Raw genomic sequence first — 14,856 nt, forward strand, 5'->3', positions numbered from 1 at the left:
CTAAATCTATTCCTTCTGGTAGTGATGAGACCAGTTTAACTAAAGGTCTTCAGCCCTAAGTTTGGTCCAAATTCCTATCACTTTATTACAAATATTTCAGACCAAATGTGGGAAGCCTTTCCATAAGACACTAATGCTATTCAGTAGCAGTCTTTGTAAAAATCATGCAAATTCTGTAATATGTGATACAACACCAAAAAGGCTACATATTTCTATTTTTGTTATTAAGTTGCTCTATAGGTCTATATGATGAAATGTGTAATCATTCATTCCAATCTCTCTGCTCTTAGGAAATAATTCACATTGAATATCCAAAGGTTTCTACTTATTTTAGTGTCATTTTAAAATCAGATTTTTCTACATTTAAATATCATACTGCAGATTCTTTTTTACACGGGGAGTACAATTTTTCTTTTTTAAATGACTTTACCCTAGCTTTTGGTGGGACATAAAAATGTTTGTGGGGTCTATACCGTTTCATGTTGTCTTCTGTAAATGAAGACGAGTCAGAATGACTTGGAGCACAGAAAGGCTTCCTAGACCCTGGAGTATTGTTATATGATATATTATCATCAGTTTTTGACTTTGGCATTCTATTATCTATGAAAATTTCATCATGACAGGTCCTTGAATGTTCTGAACTATATTTGGGTTGTGATTGGGGTTGAGTGGCTCTTTGGGTTTGTTGTCGTCTTTTTTCCTCATAAAAGTCATCGTTTGATTTAGACACAAACTGACGGTCAATCTGCCCATTCTGTTCCCAGTTATTTTTTGCATTTTGGTAACTAACACTTCTTTTATATGTATCATTTCTCGAGGACCTCTCACTATGTCTATGGTTCTGCACCTCTCTGTCACTGCTCAGCCCATTTGTAGGTTTATCACTTGGTCTATCACTACATGCAATTGGGGGCTTATTCTGACTAGTAGCCCTCTTAGACATTGTGTTGTATGAGTTTATAATATCATGTACACCTTTATTTGCAGGAACAACAGGATCTGAAAAAGAAATCAAAACACTGAAACAGATGGTAGGAAAAATAAAATTCATTTCTTAAAAAGGGATCAATCTAATAATTTTGACATCTTGAAAATGTCACCGGGTTGATTTGCATGATAAACTTTAATCATTCATTCATTCATACATCCATCCATTCATTCATTTATTCATTCTATCATATTGACAAATTTGACGGGACAGTATAAAGAAACAGACTTTAATTTATAGACAGACTATATTTAATGATATATGCGTTCATTAGCTAAAACTATCTGCATGAGCACCCGCACTTCACTGGTATTTAAATGGAATTGGTCAATATTTGATGTCCACTAGTTAGTCACATGTAGGTCAGAAGAGTTACATGCCGTCTTTCAGGTAATTATATAAAGATTCCTAAACCATGAACCAAATTCATTTTGGTTTAGAAGTTTATGATTTAGAGAGGAAATTTATAGATTGGATTTTAGTATAATGAGACTAGAACATCTATATTCTGAATAGAGAGATCTTAACTTTGAATATTGAATTAAACTGTGATTCAAACAATTGCATAATTCATAATTATCAAGTTAGTTTACTTTGCAGGAAATGTTTTATTTAAATTATGCACGTTACGTGCATTGCATGTTATTAAATATCCCAGGTTACAAAATGTTACTATCATCTTTTATGTTTGAGAGTTCATCAACTTTGCTCGAATTTATTTGCATTTCAGTATTGTAAATAAAGTACCATAATATGCACTTTCAGAATAAAATTATAAATCCTTGGACAGCTCAATTTTTAGAAGCGGCCATATCTACTGTATTTACAAAACTCAATCCCAATATTTCCACTGCCACAAAAAGTATATGCAAAATAAAAAAAAAAAACTTAAAAGTTAAAATGTCATACCAATATTCAACCATAATTTTTGTACTTCTTCAATGTTTTTCCTTATTTAATATATAAACTAGAATAATTTAATGAACAGTTTTTTTGTAAATTTCACTACAGTAAGTATCATGTTAAATTTTAGTGTTGTTTTGGCACTTTTGACTGTCATCTGGGACCTTAACCCTTTTCAATGGCACTTTATGGAGGACTTTTCATTTTCCTCAATTGAACCATTGACTTGAAAAGCCCATGACCTTTCTCTGTACATAGCTTTGCTATTTTTTTTTTTTTTTTTTTTGCCTTTAACGGTACATTCCTCAATGGTTAGATAGGGCACTACCAAATTGAACCACTATGCACAGCAATGCACACAGTGTTTTGAAGTATAATTTGTGAAAAATTAATTTCAATCGTAAGAAGGGAGGCATATGTCTAGCAAGCTTCTCTTTGAATTTGTACTAGAATGAATCTCTTGTTAATTTTGTAACAATTACTCTAGTTAATAAACAGATAAAATAGGAAAATACATATTACTTACTCATTCCCAAAAACTTACCATAACCTTTCCCTTGGCTATCATAATAATTATTTTGTGACTGAAAATTACTCTGTACAGTCAAATCTTCCTCAGACCTTGAAGATGGGAGTCGAGTGTAGTTCCTAGTGGAGCTACTACTTCTTCTTGCAGGAATAGAATTCTGTCTTTTAAAAGGAGTCTTTGACTGCGATGATAATGAAGATGAAGAAGATGCATTCTTACGAGGAGGTTGCGGTGTAGACCAGTTTGTAGATATATGTCTCCTTGACTGTTGAGGAGAAGGATCTTGGACATTATACCTAGAGTCAACTTCATCATGTCTAGTTTGCTGAACAGCTCCTTGTCGGTGTGTTTGTTCTTTGCCATTTATTCGTGAATCAAGCTCTTCATATTTGTTTTGCTGAACAGTACCTTGTCTTAGGTATTCAATACCATTCCTGTTTTCCTTACTTACTGGAAAATTTCTTGTGTCAACAGGAACCTTTTGTTGAGCATCTTTGATTTTTTTACTTACATTTGAACTAGAGTAATTATCTAAATATGTTTTAGCAGGTAGTTCTGGTGGAGAAGATCCTGTTCTTTCTGCCTTAACAGACTTGGGTGCATTCTGACGATCATACAAGCTTTTTGTTCTTCCTGATGGAGGTTTTTCATTACTGTCAACAATCAAGTTTGCAGGTTTTAAAACTGAACTTGGAGGTAGTTTAACTTTCAGATTAACATCCAATGATGCATCAATTGTGTCTGCTTTATATTGTCCTTGTAAACTGTTTGCTACATGTTTGTGTATTGTGTTTTGTGACTTAGATGTTAGAGAAAGAGCATTTTGTAACACTTCTGGAGTAACAGTATGCCCTGAAGATGAGTTATGTACAAGTTTTGATGACACATGACCTGTGGCCCCGCCATGAGCAGGAGGCTTATCCACAACAGTACATAATGAATGAGATTTGTCCTCACTTTTGGATGACATGTCACTTCTGTCACTACCCTGTCTAGAAAACAATCCACCACTTTCTTCATAATTAAGAGTCTGAATGGCCAAAGATTCATTCTGTGAACTTTTGTCTCTCCTATTCTCAACATCACTAGCACTAACTGTTAGTAAATTTGGATTCAATTTGAAAACCCAGTGAGTCTTATTTTGTAGACCTTCAAGAATGTGAGAACTGAAGCCTCGTTTTTGATAGAACAGTAGGTAGGCTGATGATGTTTTAACCTCAGCTTCACTCATGGGTTTAACCTTTGAATCATCAAATTCGTACCATTTTTCATCCAAAGGATTTTTACAGAAGGCTGAAATATACAAATGGTAGAAGAACAGTTATAAAAAAGATAACTTGCAGTGTTTTTCTTGAAAACTGTAATGAAACTGGAGAAAGTAAAATCTGTCAGTAGAGACAGGTACTCTAAATACAGGTAAACTTCTGAAAATCTAGTGGTTTTTTACTGAATCTTTTTCAAAGTGATTTTTTAAAAGTTTTCTACAAAAATCCTCATCAGTTTTTCTTTGTTCATGCAGATATAGTTGCAAAAATTTGGTTTGTGGTGTAAAATTAAACATTTTTATTAAGGCACAATTAAGATTTCATCATCAGTATAGGACTTATTTTGGTTATTTTATGTTCTTTGTTGTGTGTTTCTGTTTTCCATGTCTGGTCTTTGTGCCGGGATTATTTTCTTTCGATTTCCACTAGAATCTTGGTTCCTTTGATTTGATCATTTTCAGAACTGTTCAAAAACACAATTTTAATTAAAAAAATTGGACGTAATATAATTGACTACACTATTCTTATTATCTTACCGGTATAATGGCCTCCCTGCATATCACCATAGTGGTTACACACGCCATATAGATCATAAATCTCAGGATCACCACTCATGTGATTTCGATGCAGAATGTGGTCTGACATATCCATACCTCTAATAGGGAAATCTACCAGTGTCTTCAATTTGTTTCTCCGTAAACCAACCTTAAATTTTCATGGAAATAACAACATATACAAAAATACAAATGTAGCATTTTACATTTGATTAATTTCCATTCCAAAAAGTCAAAAAACCTATTTTTGAGAAGTCAAGTTTTGGGTTTTTTTTGCAATTTAAAAGTACCAATGTTGGAAATTAAATGAAAAAGAAACATGTTTTTATTTTACATGCATAAGAGTGGGGATATGAGACCATATCTCTGTCAATGGTAGACCAGTGTGTATTAAAGTGGATAATGAAATTAAGAAAGTGGAGTCAAAATTAGTATCCAATCAAAACACTGTAAGAGTTTCTTTTGGAACAAGAATGTAGAAATTTGGGAAATACAAGCTGTAACTAAAACAGATAAAAAAAACTAATAAAAAACTAATTTCAAGACACTAGAATAAAATAAGATTATAATTTGAGATATCCAAAGAAATTATGAGTCCATATCTCCTGTGAAAGTCCCGAATGACATAATGTTGAGACTTTCAAATTAATGAACTGATACTAAATAATTACAAACATTTTTTTTCAAGGACTGTCAAACTTCCTGTTTGAATTTAGGTCATATGGTGGTGCATTTGTTGAATTTCACCATATAAAGTCTTTTTGCTATTACCATATATCAGCTTCTTTTTTTGCATGTGTTTAAATTTTTGCTATATTCTAAGTAACATAAAAACACAAAAAAATAGACCTCAAGGTCCATGGGCCAATAACTAGGGTACGCAACATATCGTCTTTAGGTGATCTACCCACATGCAAATATTGAAAGCCTACCTCAAAAGACAAAAAAAGTTACAGATCGAACACGATTTGTAACGGACGGACGGACGGACGGATGGATGGACAGAGTGATCACTATAGGGCGAACGCCACTTTTATTATTTTGCTTTTTACTTCTGTAACAGCAAAAATAAAAGAAAAAAAACTATGCAAAAATTTCCCAATAAATCAAATGATTTGTCAGGAGGATTGAACACTGAAATTAGGCATTTCTGGCAGAAAGCACTAACAAACCTGTCTAAATCTCTTTAGGTGTATGACTAGAATATTGGGCACAGACCACAATCCTAGTGTTTTGGTGGCAGCTTGCCGGTTTTTGTGACAATGTGGGCAGTTCCATGCATCCTCTCCACTTAACTGTAAAAAAACAATGTCAACATATATTTCAGTGCCAGGTCTTTCTAAAAGGTTACTTACCCGAATACATATGGCAAGCCAAAGTGGACAAAAATGAGCATTTTCTAATATTAAAAAATGATTTTTTAATATTACAAATTCATTTTCTAATATTACAAATTAGATTTCTTATATCACAAAACACTTTTTTAATATTAAAAATTCAATTGAATTTCTAATATTAAAAAACTATTTTTGAATATTAGAAATTGATTTCCTAATATTAGAAAATGGATTCGTCTTATTCAATGATGATTTTTTAATATTAGAAAATCATTTTGTATTATTAAAAAATATAACTGATTTTCTAATATTACAAATTCAATTTGTAATATCACAAAATGTGTCATATTTTATAATATTATTAAATCAGGAATTTGTAATATTAGAAAACGAATTTTTAGTATTAGAAAATGAATTTATAATATTACAAATTAGATTTCTAATATTAAAAAATATTTTTCAATACAAGAAATTGATTTTCTAATATAAGAAAATGGATTTGTCGTATTCAGTTGTGATTTTTTTATTTTTGAAAATCATTTCGTAAAATTAAAAAATGTGACTGATTTTCTAATATTACAAATTCATTTTCTAATATTACAAATTCAAGTTGTAATATTACAAAATGTGTGACATTTTATAATATTACTAAATCAGGAATTTTTAATATTAGAAAATGAATTTTTAATACATGTATCACAAAATGAATTTCTAATATTAAAAAAACTTTTTAAATACATATTAAAAAAATTATTTTGTAATATTAAAAATTCATTTTCTAATATTACAAAATATTGATTTTTGCCCACTTTGGCTAGCCATAAATACATTTTTAAAGTATTGCATGTCCAAAAAATTCTCACTATTTTTACAATTAACAAGGCTTATAACCACAACCTAGCAAGACTAGATTACATGTAATGCTTAATTATGTTTCAACATCTTAGCAGCAGACAAATTATATATTTCACTTTTTTTCAAATGGTATGGATTAATAGTAAGAGCAGCTAGAAATACTGTGAGCAATATCACAGTAGGAGTACCACAACTTCAAGTGAAATTGCATTCTGATAAAACTCACAAGTTAGATATTCTCCACTTGTAGTGACCAGACATTAATTATCTTTCTTAATGCATAAGATGCCTAACCTTGCAGAAAAAAAATATTTAAATCCATCAAGCGGAGTTTTAAGAGTTTTTGAGAGAACAGTATGTCGCTGAATTATCTCCCTTCTCGTAATTGAATGAATGAATAAATGAACATCTACATACAAGTATGATGCCTAACATTCCTACAATTTTTCATCAAAATCCATTTTGTTAATAACATAAAAAACCTACAAGAAATGTGTCAATAGGACAAGCTTCATTAATGGTAATATTCATGACAGTTCTATTATCACTTCTAATCTCATGCATAAATAAACCTGACACACACATTTCCTATTTATGGTATCCACTGCGTATGCAAATCAACCTTCATAGAAAAAGACCCACTACACAAAAAATATTTTCAAACATCCTTCAAAAAAGAAAATTTATTAGATTATCCTCGTGATTAAAAGTTTCATATCAATGCTGATACACAAAATACTCATATACTCACAGTTTCTTCTTTTGTGAAAAGCTGTAGACAGTTCTCCAAGGAGACTTTATATGGCTGTTGAATGCTCTGGTGTAAACGTCGGTAAGAGGAGTGTTCGTCAATTGTATTGTTTTCCGACATGACAACTCTGGTGTTACAAAATAAAACGAAATTTAAAAGAACTGATTTTGCTGATAAACACATTAAAAACAAAAACAAAATATAAATATAGTAATCATATACAGGATATTTATTAAGGATGTGTCAATGACTTGTGGTTTTTATTTAACAAAAGTTGATAAATATACAAAAAATAATTTAACAACCATTCTCTTGAGACAATCCCACATTTTTTGTACTCTATATCAAGGAAGGACCACTGGTAAACATTATGTCCATTCCCAGTAAAAAAAAATAGTATCAATGAAATGTATCCATGGTAACCACTTGTTCAACTGGCTATAAAATAAGTAACTTGCCATCCTTCAATCAATACCGAATGTAATAAATAGGACTAGTAGACAGTAGTAACTTTGGCAAACAACTGACATAAGTCATGAAGTAACCATAAACCCTGCCATAAACACATGTTATTTCATAGAGTAGAATAAGCTGTTTTTATTGGTTAAAACATTGATGGCCATGTGGTATTTATAAATGTGTGATAAAATGTCAGGGGAGCATTACCATATGATAATGCCCTCTTCAGATTCTTCAAAGGAATAAACACAACAGCTCTCATGTAGAAGGGATTATCAATAAACTGGCTGCCCTTGGGTGATGATGATGTCTTCAAAATTGATAATGCCCTTGCCTGAGGCTTGACATATTATCAATGTTTCATGTAAATTCATTGTCCCTTAGGCAGTGGTGATTTCTCAAGATAATGCCCTCTGCATAAGCAACTATTGTATAATAATGCTGATCATGTGATATTATAGTGATGAATGGAAATAAAAACTTCTTTCTTGCCGTATTGTGAAGAGTGTACTGGTATTATTGTGTAACGGGAGAGCATGATTTGACACAAAATTATACTCCGCCACTGAGGATCGAACCCTAAACCGCTCGGTGACAAGCCAGCGACAAACCGATTCAGCTAAAGAATTAATCCTTTAGCCAAGTCAATTAACTGGCTATTTAAATCTCACTACCTACTACAACGCAGGTAGGCCGTCCTGCCACATTTCCCCTACCTTAAGAGTCTTCATACCACGAACGACTCTAACACTAGCTAAATAGCTAACCAAACCCTGTGGGTTTTTAGTTGGGTGCCAAATGTAACGGAAGAGCATGATTTGACTCACAAAATTATACTCCGCCACTGAGGATCGAACCCTAAACCGCTCGGTGACAAGTCAGCGACAAACCGATTCGGCTAAAGAATTAATCCTTTAGCCAAGTCAATTAACTGGCTATTTAAATCTCACTACCTACTACATCTCAGGTAGACCGTCCTGCCACAATTGTATATAAAAACTGACTCCATGACAAAAAATAATTCATTGCACTGAACGGTCACTGCAAAAGTTAAAAAAAGATGGCTTAGAAATTAATAACCACCTAATGTTTTGTAAACTAAATTTTTCAGTCAATTTGGATAAAAAAATAATTACCTAGCTTGGACTGCAGGATCCCATTCAGCTACAAGTTTGATATGCTGTGGACCATACTCAGCTCTGCACATGGATAATGCCCTAAAAAGAGAATGATTGGACAATAAACTATCACTCAAGGCTGCTTTCTCTGTTTGAAAAGTCCATTATTTGATCTCTGCATCACTGCATTTGCTCAGAAACTTTTCAATAGAATATTTAAAAAATTAGGTTTTTGACAGAGATATCTGCTTGTGAAATGTTCATTTTCAGTACATTTCAATGACACTGTAACTCACTGCTCCTGCATGATATAGAATATCTTGTCTGTTTTCCTTGATTCTGATGGTGCAAATAGTCAAATTACACTATCAAAATGATGTTTTTTTTCATACCATGTTTCACCTACTGCCTGATTCTTACAGGGACTGACACTTAAAATTGAATAAAAGGAGTTCATGTAGCCGCAAAAAAGGAGAATTACCATTTAATAATATATACATTTGTATGTGATGAATAGTATAGTTGGAACTATTTTCTGACCCATGGGATCATAATTTAATTTTAGTATTATAATTTAAAAAGTAAATGAGCAAAAAGGGTTCATGATATCAGTCACATTACGAAATTTGATCTATGAAATGATGACACAATTTTTTATCTAATCAGAAAACATGTTACATCTGAAATTAAATTATAATATAGTGTTTCAAGAGTAATCAAGGGAACCAAGGTTATAGTGGTAATCAAAAGAATGTAATCCAGGGACAAAGACCAGACATGGAAAACAGACATACACAACAAAGAACATAAAGTAACTAAAATCATACATACAAAGTAACAAAAGTAAATGAGCAACTCGGACTCCACTAAAACTAAATTTTTAAAATTTTAAAACTTTATTAGTAATATCAAGTTTTAACACCTGATACAAGGATCAATGTCTCTTGCTCAGATTTCCATAAATGTTTATAGGAGAAGTGATATCATAACAAGAAGACAGTGTATGTTAGTTAATATACATTGTACACATTCTGTCTGTGTCATCACACTGATTTTTTCCAAAGCATCATTAATATTTCTCTACCGTATTCATTTCATCTAAAATGGATAGTGTATTTTCTCTATTTTTACTGATTTTCCAACAAAAATTCTCATGGCTATAAGAAAATTTTAATCAAAAACATCTTTACTTCACTCAGCAGATCAGGCACTTTGCCATGTTTTAGATATTGCCTGGTGGAATAAACAACATTTTGGTAATTTAAAATGTTCTGTAGATGGCCAGATTAGAGTTACCAAGAAATTATTGAAAAACAAAAAAGAAATGTTTGTCATTTCTGCTAAAAATTCAAAAATGACAGGCACTATCTACATCACTGCATTTCCATTAACAGATACAATACATCCAGTCAGTATTTTATCACATTAACCTATATAATAAATTTTGATAAAAAATACATTTTCTTTGTATACATGTTGTATGGATTATAAGTGACTGTTAAAACCCTATACTGTTTACACTATATTGCATCCTTACTCAAGACACTTGAAGAATAGTTGAAATGAATGATATACTGAACATGACATGCAAAAATCTGAATCACATGCCATATCAACCCTCAGGATGGTGGACTTATGGTTCATACAGCACTTGATAAAGATTTTGAAACATAATTTTCAGTATATACATGTAATGGTACTCCTAAAATATATTTATACTATCTATTTCTTATTTTATTTTAAATTTTAAAGCAACATACCTGTCTACAACATCGGTCAATAAAGGCATTTCCACATCTTGATGTAGATAGACTTTTCCTGCAGTCCCATCTACAACTCTTAATCTGAATAAAGCATCCAATTTCTACAAGAGTAATCAAGGGAAGAGTAATACATTTTTAAAATCATTAATTTAACTTTTTATATGCACCGTATACATTTGTACACTGTACATGTGTCAACCAATTAATGATTGTTTATCCAATCTCCACTCTATTCATCTTTAATTTATGATGCTAGTCTGTGACAGAAGTCAGAATTTATTATGGTGTTGGACCATGCAGCCAACTCTATGAGATGTTCACAATTCATACTGATAAGATATTAAAATCCTCCACATTTTGCAGAAAAAAAATTATAAACTTTGATACAACTAAAAAAAGACACATGCTATAACATCCATTGAATGAATAAACAACTACTTACCTGGGAAAGTAGCCCATCTTTGATTCCTCCAAGATGTCTAAGTATATCTTTTTGTAGCATTCTGAAGTCAATATCCCGTGATACTTTAAGGACATTTGGTGAACTAAATCTGAAGCTAAACAGATATGTTTTATGACATACATGTACATGTTTATATATTCGTCAACATAAATACAAAAAGAAATGTATCATGACAGCAAAAACAGGCATTCCATTGATTGACAACTCCTGAATTTTCAAACCTTTGTGATCTTAAGAACATTTTCAGCAATCTAAAAAATCTTTTTTTCAGAATGATTCGTATAAACAAAAAATGTCATAGTAATCCTAGTGAAATAGAATACCAGGTAGGGATTTTTATCAGGAGTACTAGAGATTTCTGTCAACATAAAATGAGACATTTTCTCCACCCATAAGAGTAGATTGTAAGTGATCAAAAATATTAGAAACATAAAATTACTATTTGATTGGAGCAGATTCCCTGATAGTGTGGACTACAATCAGTTGGAGGTAGGGTGACTCTTCTGTAGACTCAGACTCCGGAATCGGCAATGTCTCTAATGCATATATTGTATCATTATCTGATATATCAGTAATTGGTTGGTCATCACTGAAGGTACTTCTAAATCCATCATCTTGAATTTGACATAAAACTAACTGAAATAAAAAAAAAACATATGCATAGTATATATATATATTGGCAAAATAAAAAATTTACAAAACTGATGACAAATAGACTTAAAATATAAATGCTTATACAATTTGGTCTACCAATAAAACATTTGAAGAAGCAGTACTAGTCCTTAGATTTATTCCCTGAACTTACAGTGATACAGTGATTGGAAAAAACACATGTAACTCATTTCCCATTAACAGTTTTTAACTTTTCTCTCGTGAAGACTTTTCCCAAAGAAAGGACAGTATCAATCCTATTTAATCCAAAAGCAACTTACTCTATAATACATTTAAGGATAATTTATTGAATGAAGCATATTAGACACAAATGGTCACATCTTTACCTGAGTAACAGGGACATGCATGTTATCAGCTAAAGTGTCTCTGAGTTCTCTCACTGTGTCCTGAATGTTGACCTCTATCCCAACTATTCTCTGTCTTGGGTTTCCGTCCAAATAAACAATAGTTACAAAAACAGGTTTCTTGGTCTTCTGTGGAATAGGAAGTGACAGGCATAGGTAGCTTTCAAAGGTGTTACTCTCTTTACCACATTTAGGACAGTGAAGTGATGATCTATATAAAGCTTGAAACAAATTGTAAACAAAGCAACCACTACTGTTGTTCAGTGCTTCTTCTGCTAAAGCTTCATCAGATGTATCGTTCCCCTACAAAACATAAATAAAACATCAGCTATAATTTCGTAATACTATGGGTAGTGGATACTTTTTTTATTTCAGCATACAAAATGTAAAATGAAAACTCAAAAATATCTAAAATTTATAAAACTATACGATGTAAATTGCGTACAAACAAAACACATATTGAACTTTCAGTCATGGCAAACAGAATCAGTAGTAATTATGAATTTAATAGTTATAATTCAGAATAATCTAAAAAATACTTTGTATTTGTACAAAATGTACTGCATCAGGACAACTACATGTACATATGAAAATATAATACTAGACTAGTGTAAAATATTCATGAAGCATGGTGCCTTGTGGCATTTGGTTATATTTATGTACAAAAATGTAAATGTATTTATCCCTTCAATGTTTATCAAACAAATATAAATACAATAATACTTTTGTACAAACATGTACATATATATCAATCAATAGGTTAAGCCAAGGCTTACATACACATATCTTATGGTGTAACCATAGACACAACATAAAATTACACCAAAATATAGCAGTACATGAAAGTCAAGGGAAATCAGACTTAAAATGTAAAAATACCCAGCATGTCGGTATTAATTTTTTTATGCCCTAAAACTGTTCGGCCATAAAAAATATGCATGCATGTCTGTTTACAGTTACTCAACTGACTCTCAAGTCATTTTACCCATAAACTAGAAGGAAAAAAAAAAACTAACTAAAATTAACAATGGAAGTGCACGTTGGTAAAATCATTCTGACAATTGCGCTGACTGGAATTTTCACATTTGTCAAAGCTTATTGGCCATCCAGTCATAAACAAAAAGTCAGCATGGCAAAGGTCATGTGAACTAGTGTTATAGTGCTGAAATTTATTAAAAGTCAGTTAATACAGTGGTTCCTTCTTAGAATTTTCATGAAGGAAGCCGAACTAAAAATTATACTTCAAGACTAATGATTTGGTTAAAGTAAAGACGAAAACTGTGTAAAAAAAAATGAAATGAAAATGCCAACCTACCTTCTTCATTTTTGTTTAGAATGTAACCGTAAGCAGACATATATTTTTTATGGCTTTACAATTTCTTTCTCAGAGAATCTCTGTTTCATACAGAAAGAATTGATTTTTTTAAGGAATTTTACTTAATAATTAAATCAAATTTCTGTATCAATTGACTACCTTTCACTTTCACATTGAATGAAATAGTCATTAAAACCATTTGATCATTGAAAACAAATGAACACTACAAATACTCTAAAATGTGTATGTCCTTATTCTCAGTATTGGTGTAACATATGCATGTAGCTTAAATATATCCCCAGAAGTGTTAGCAGATTTCATATTGTATATCACTTCAATTTGAAAAGGAAACAAAACTTTCTTTCATTCAATATGGTTTTCCTCAATTTTATTGTAAAGAAAGCAAAATTAAGACTTATGTTCTATCAACCTTTCCAAACTGCTTTTTCTTTTTTGAATGAACAGCTAGCTCTTCATTAATGTAATCCAATAACCAAAGCAGAAATTCTTGTGCGTCATGTTGTGCTGAGCCCTTGTACTGATTGTTGCATTTTCCAACAGTAGTCTTAAATGAGCTTGAAGTATCAGATGAATATGTCCTAGACCACAAATGTTCTAGTAATAAGGCAAACTGTTCAGTCAGCTCACTTTTACTGGAACTGAACTTCTTTGAGAACCCTCCTTTGCCCTTTAAGTCTTGTTTGCTGGTGTATTGTTTTGTAATGAAAAATTCTGTAACAGCATCAGTATTGCTCAAACACTGTAAAACAGCATTCATGAAACAGGTATTTCCATGATTGTAAATCCCAACAGTCCCGGGACAAACCTTCCATGGCACGGCAACTACCTGAGACCTTGTTATAAGAGGTCTTGATGTTGAGTCTGATGTTTTTTTAATTGTCAAACCTTGTTCTGAGTGATATGAGTCTTCTGACTCTGTCTTAAAGCCTCCCTTGCCCCCATTCATATCAATGTCATCAGTTGTCAATTTACTGTGAGAAGGGCGGCGAAATTTATCAACTATTTTTTTCACAGATTTGAAAAGGGGCTTTTTACTTCTTTTACTTTTGTGAGGTAAAGTTGAATAACCCTTTTCACTACTTGCTGTGTCTTCGTCGGAGTTAAATTGATCAGGAAAGCGATTACCAAAACTTTTAGTGAAATGTCTACGATCTAATGTCAATGAGTGATTTTCTACATTTTGAACTACGTGCTCATCTAAAATATCGCTTTCAGATGAAGCTCTTGGTCTCCCTCCAGGAATAAATTCATTCATCATCCACCAGAATGGTCCATATTGATGGCAGACGTGAATGCGTCCGATTAAAAACAAATGTTGTTGATTTCCTGTTCGCCATGATTGATCGAATCGTCTGTACAATTCTAAAATCGAGCACGGATATGGAGCAACCAGAAAATAAATCCGGATTAAAAATATGTTATAACATAACCGAACTGATGATCAGATTTCTCCTATATTTTTAAATCTTATATTATTTCATACTATATATCAACGTAAAGTTTTGTCTCTTTCGCTCAG

At 31.9% G+C, this 14,856-nt stretch overlaps 1 protein-coding gene across 1 annotated transcript; it reads right to left on the reverse strand.

Annotated features, from left to right (window-relative positions):
- Positions 1-223: 223 nt before the first annotated feature.
- On the reverse strand, positions 224-14,689 carry LOC148619773 (uncharacterized). Its single transcript, XM_088580013.1, has 11 exons — positions 13,747-14,689; positions 11,984-12,304; positions 11,425-11,621; positions 10,965-11,079; positions 10,520-10,623; positions 8,778-8,858; positions 7,183-7,309; positions 5,412-5,534; positions 4,222-4,390; positions 2,436-3,713; positions 224-999 (listed from the first exon to the last, which is right to left on the reverse strand). The coding sequence occupies exons 1-11, from the start codon at positions 14,593-14,595 to the stop codon at positions 371-373; spliced, it is 3,993 nt and encodes a 1,330-aa protein (XP_088436139.1). The 5' UTR covers positions 14,596-14,689; the 3' UTR covers positions 224-370.
- Between the last annotated feature and the right edge of the window lie 167 nt (positions 14,690-14,856).

Source organism: Perna viridis, chromosome 4 (genome assembly GCF_037379345.1).
Source record: "Perna viridis isolate PV_CMFRI_1.1 ecotype Kerala chromosome 4, ASM3737934v1, whole genome shotgun sequence".
NCBI lineage: Eukaryota > Metazoa > Mollusca > Bivalvia > Mytilida > Mytilidae > Perna > Perna viridis.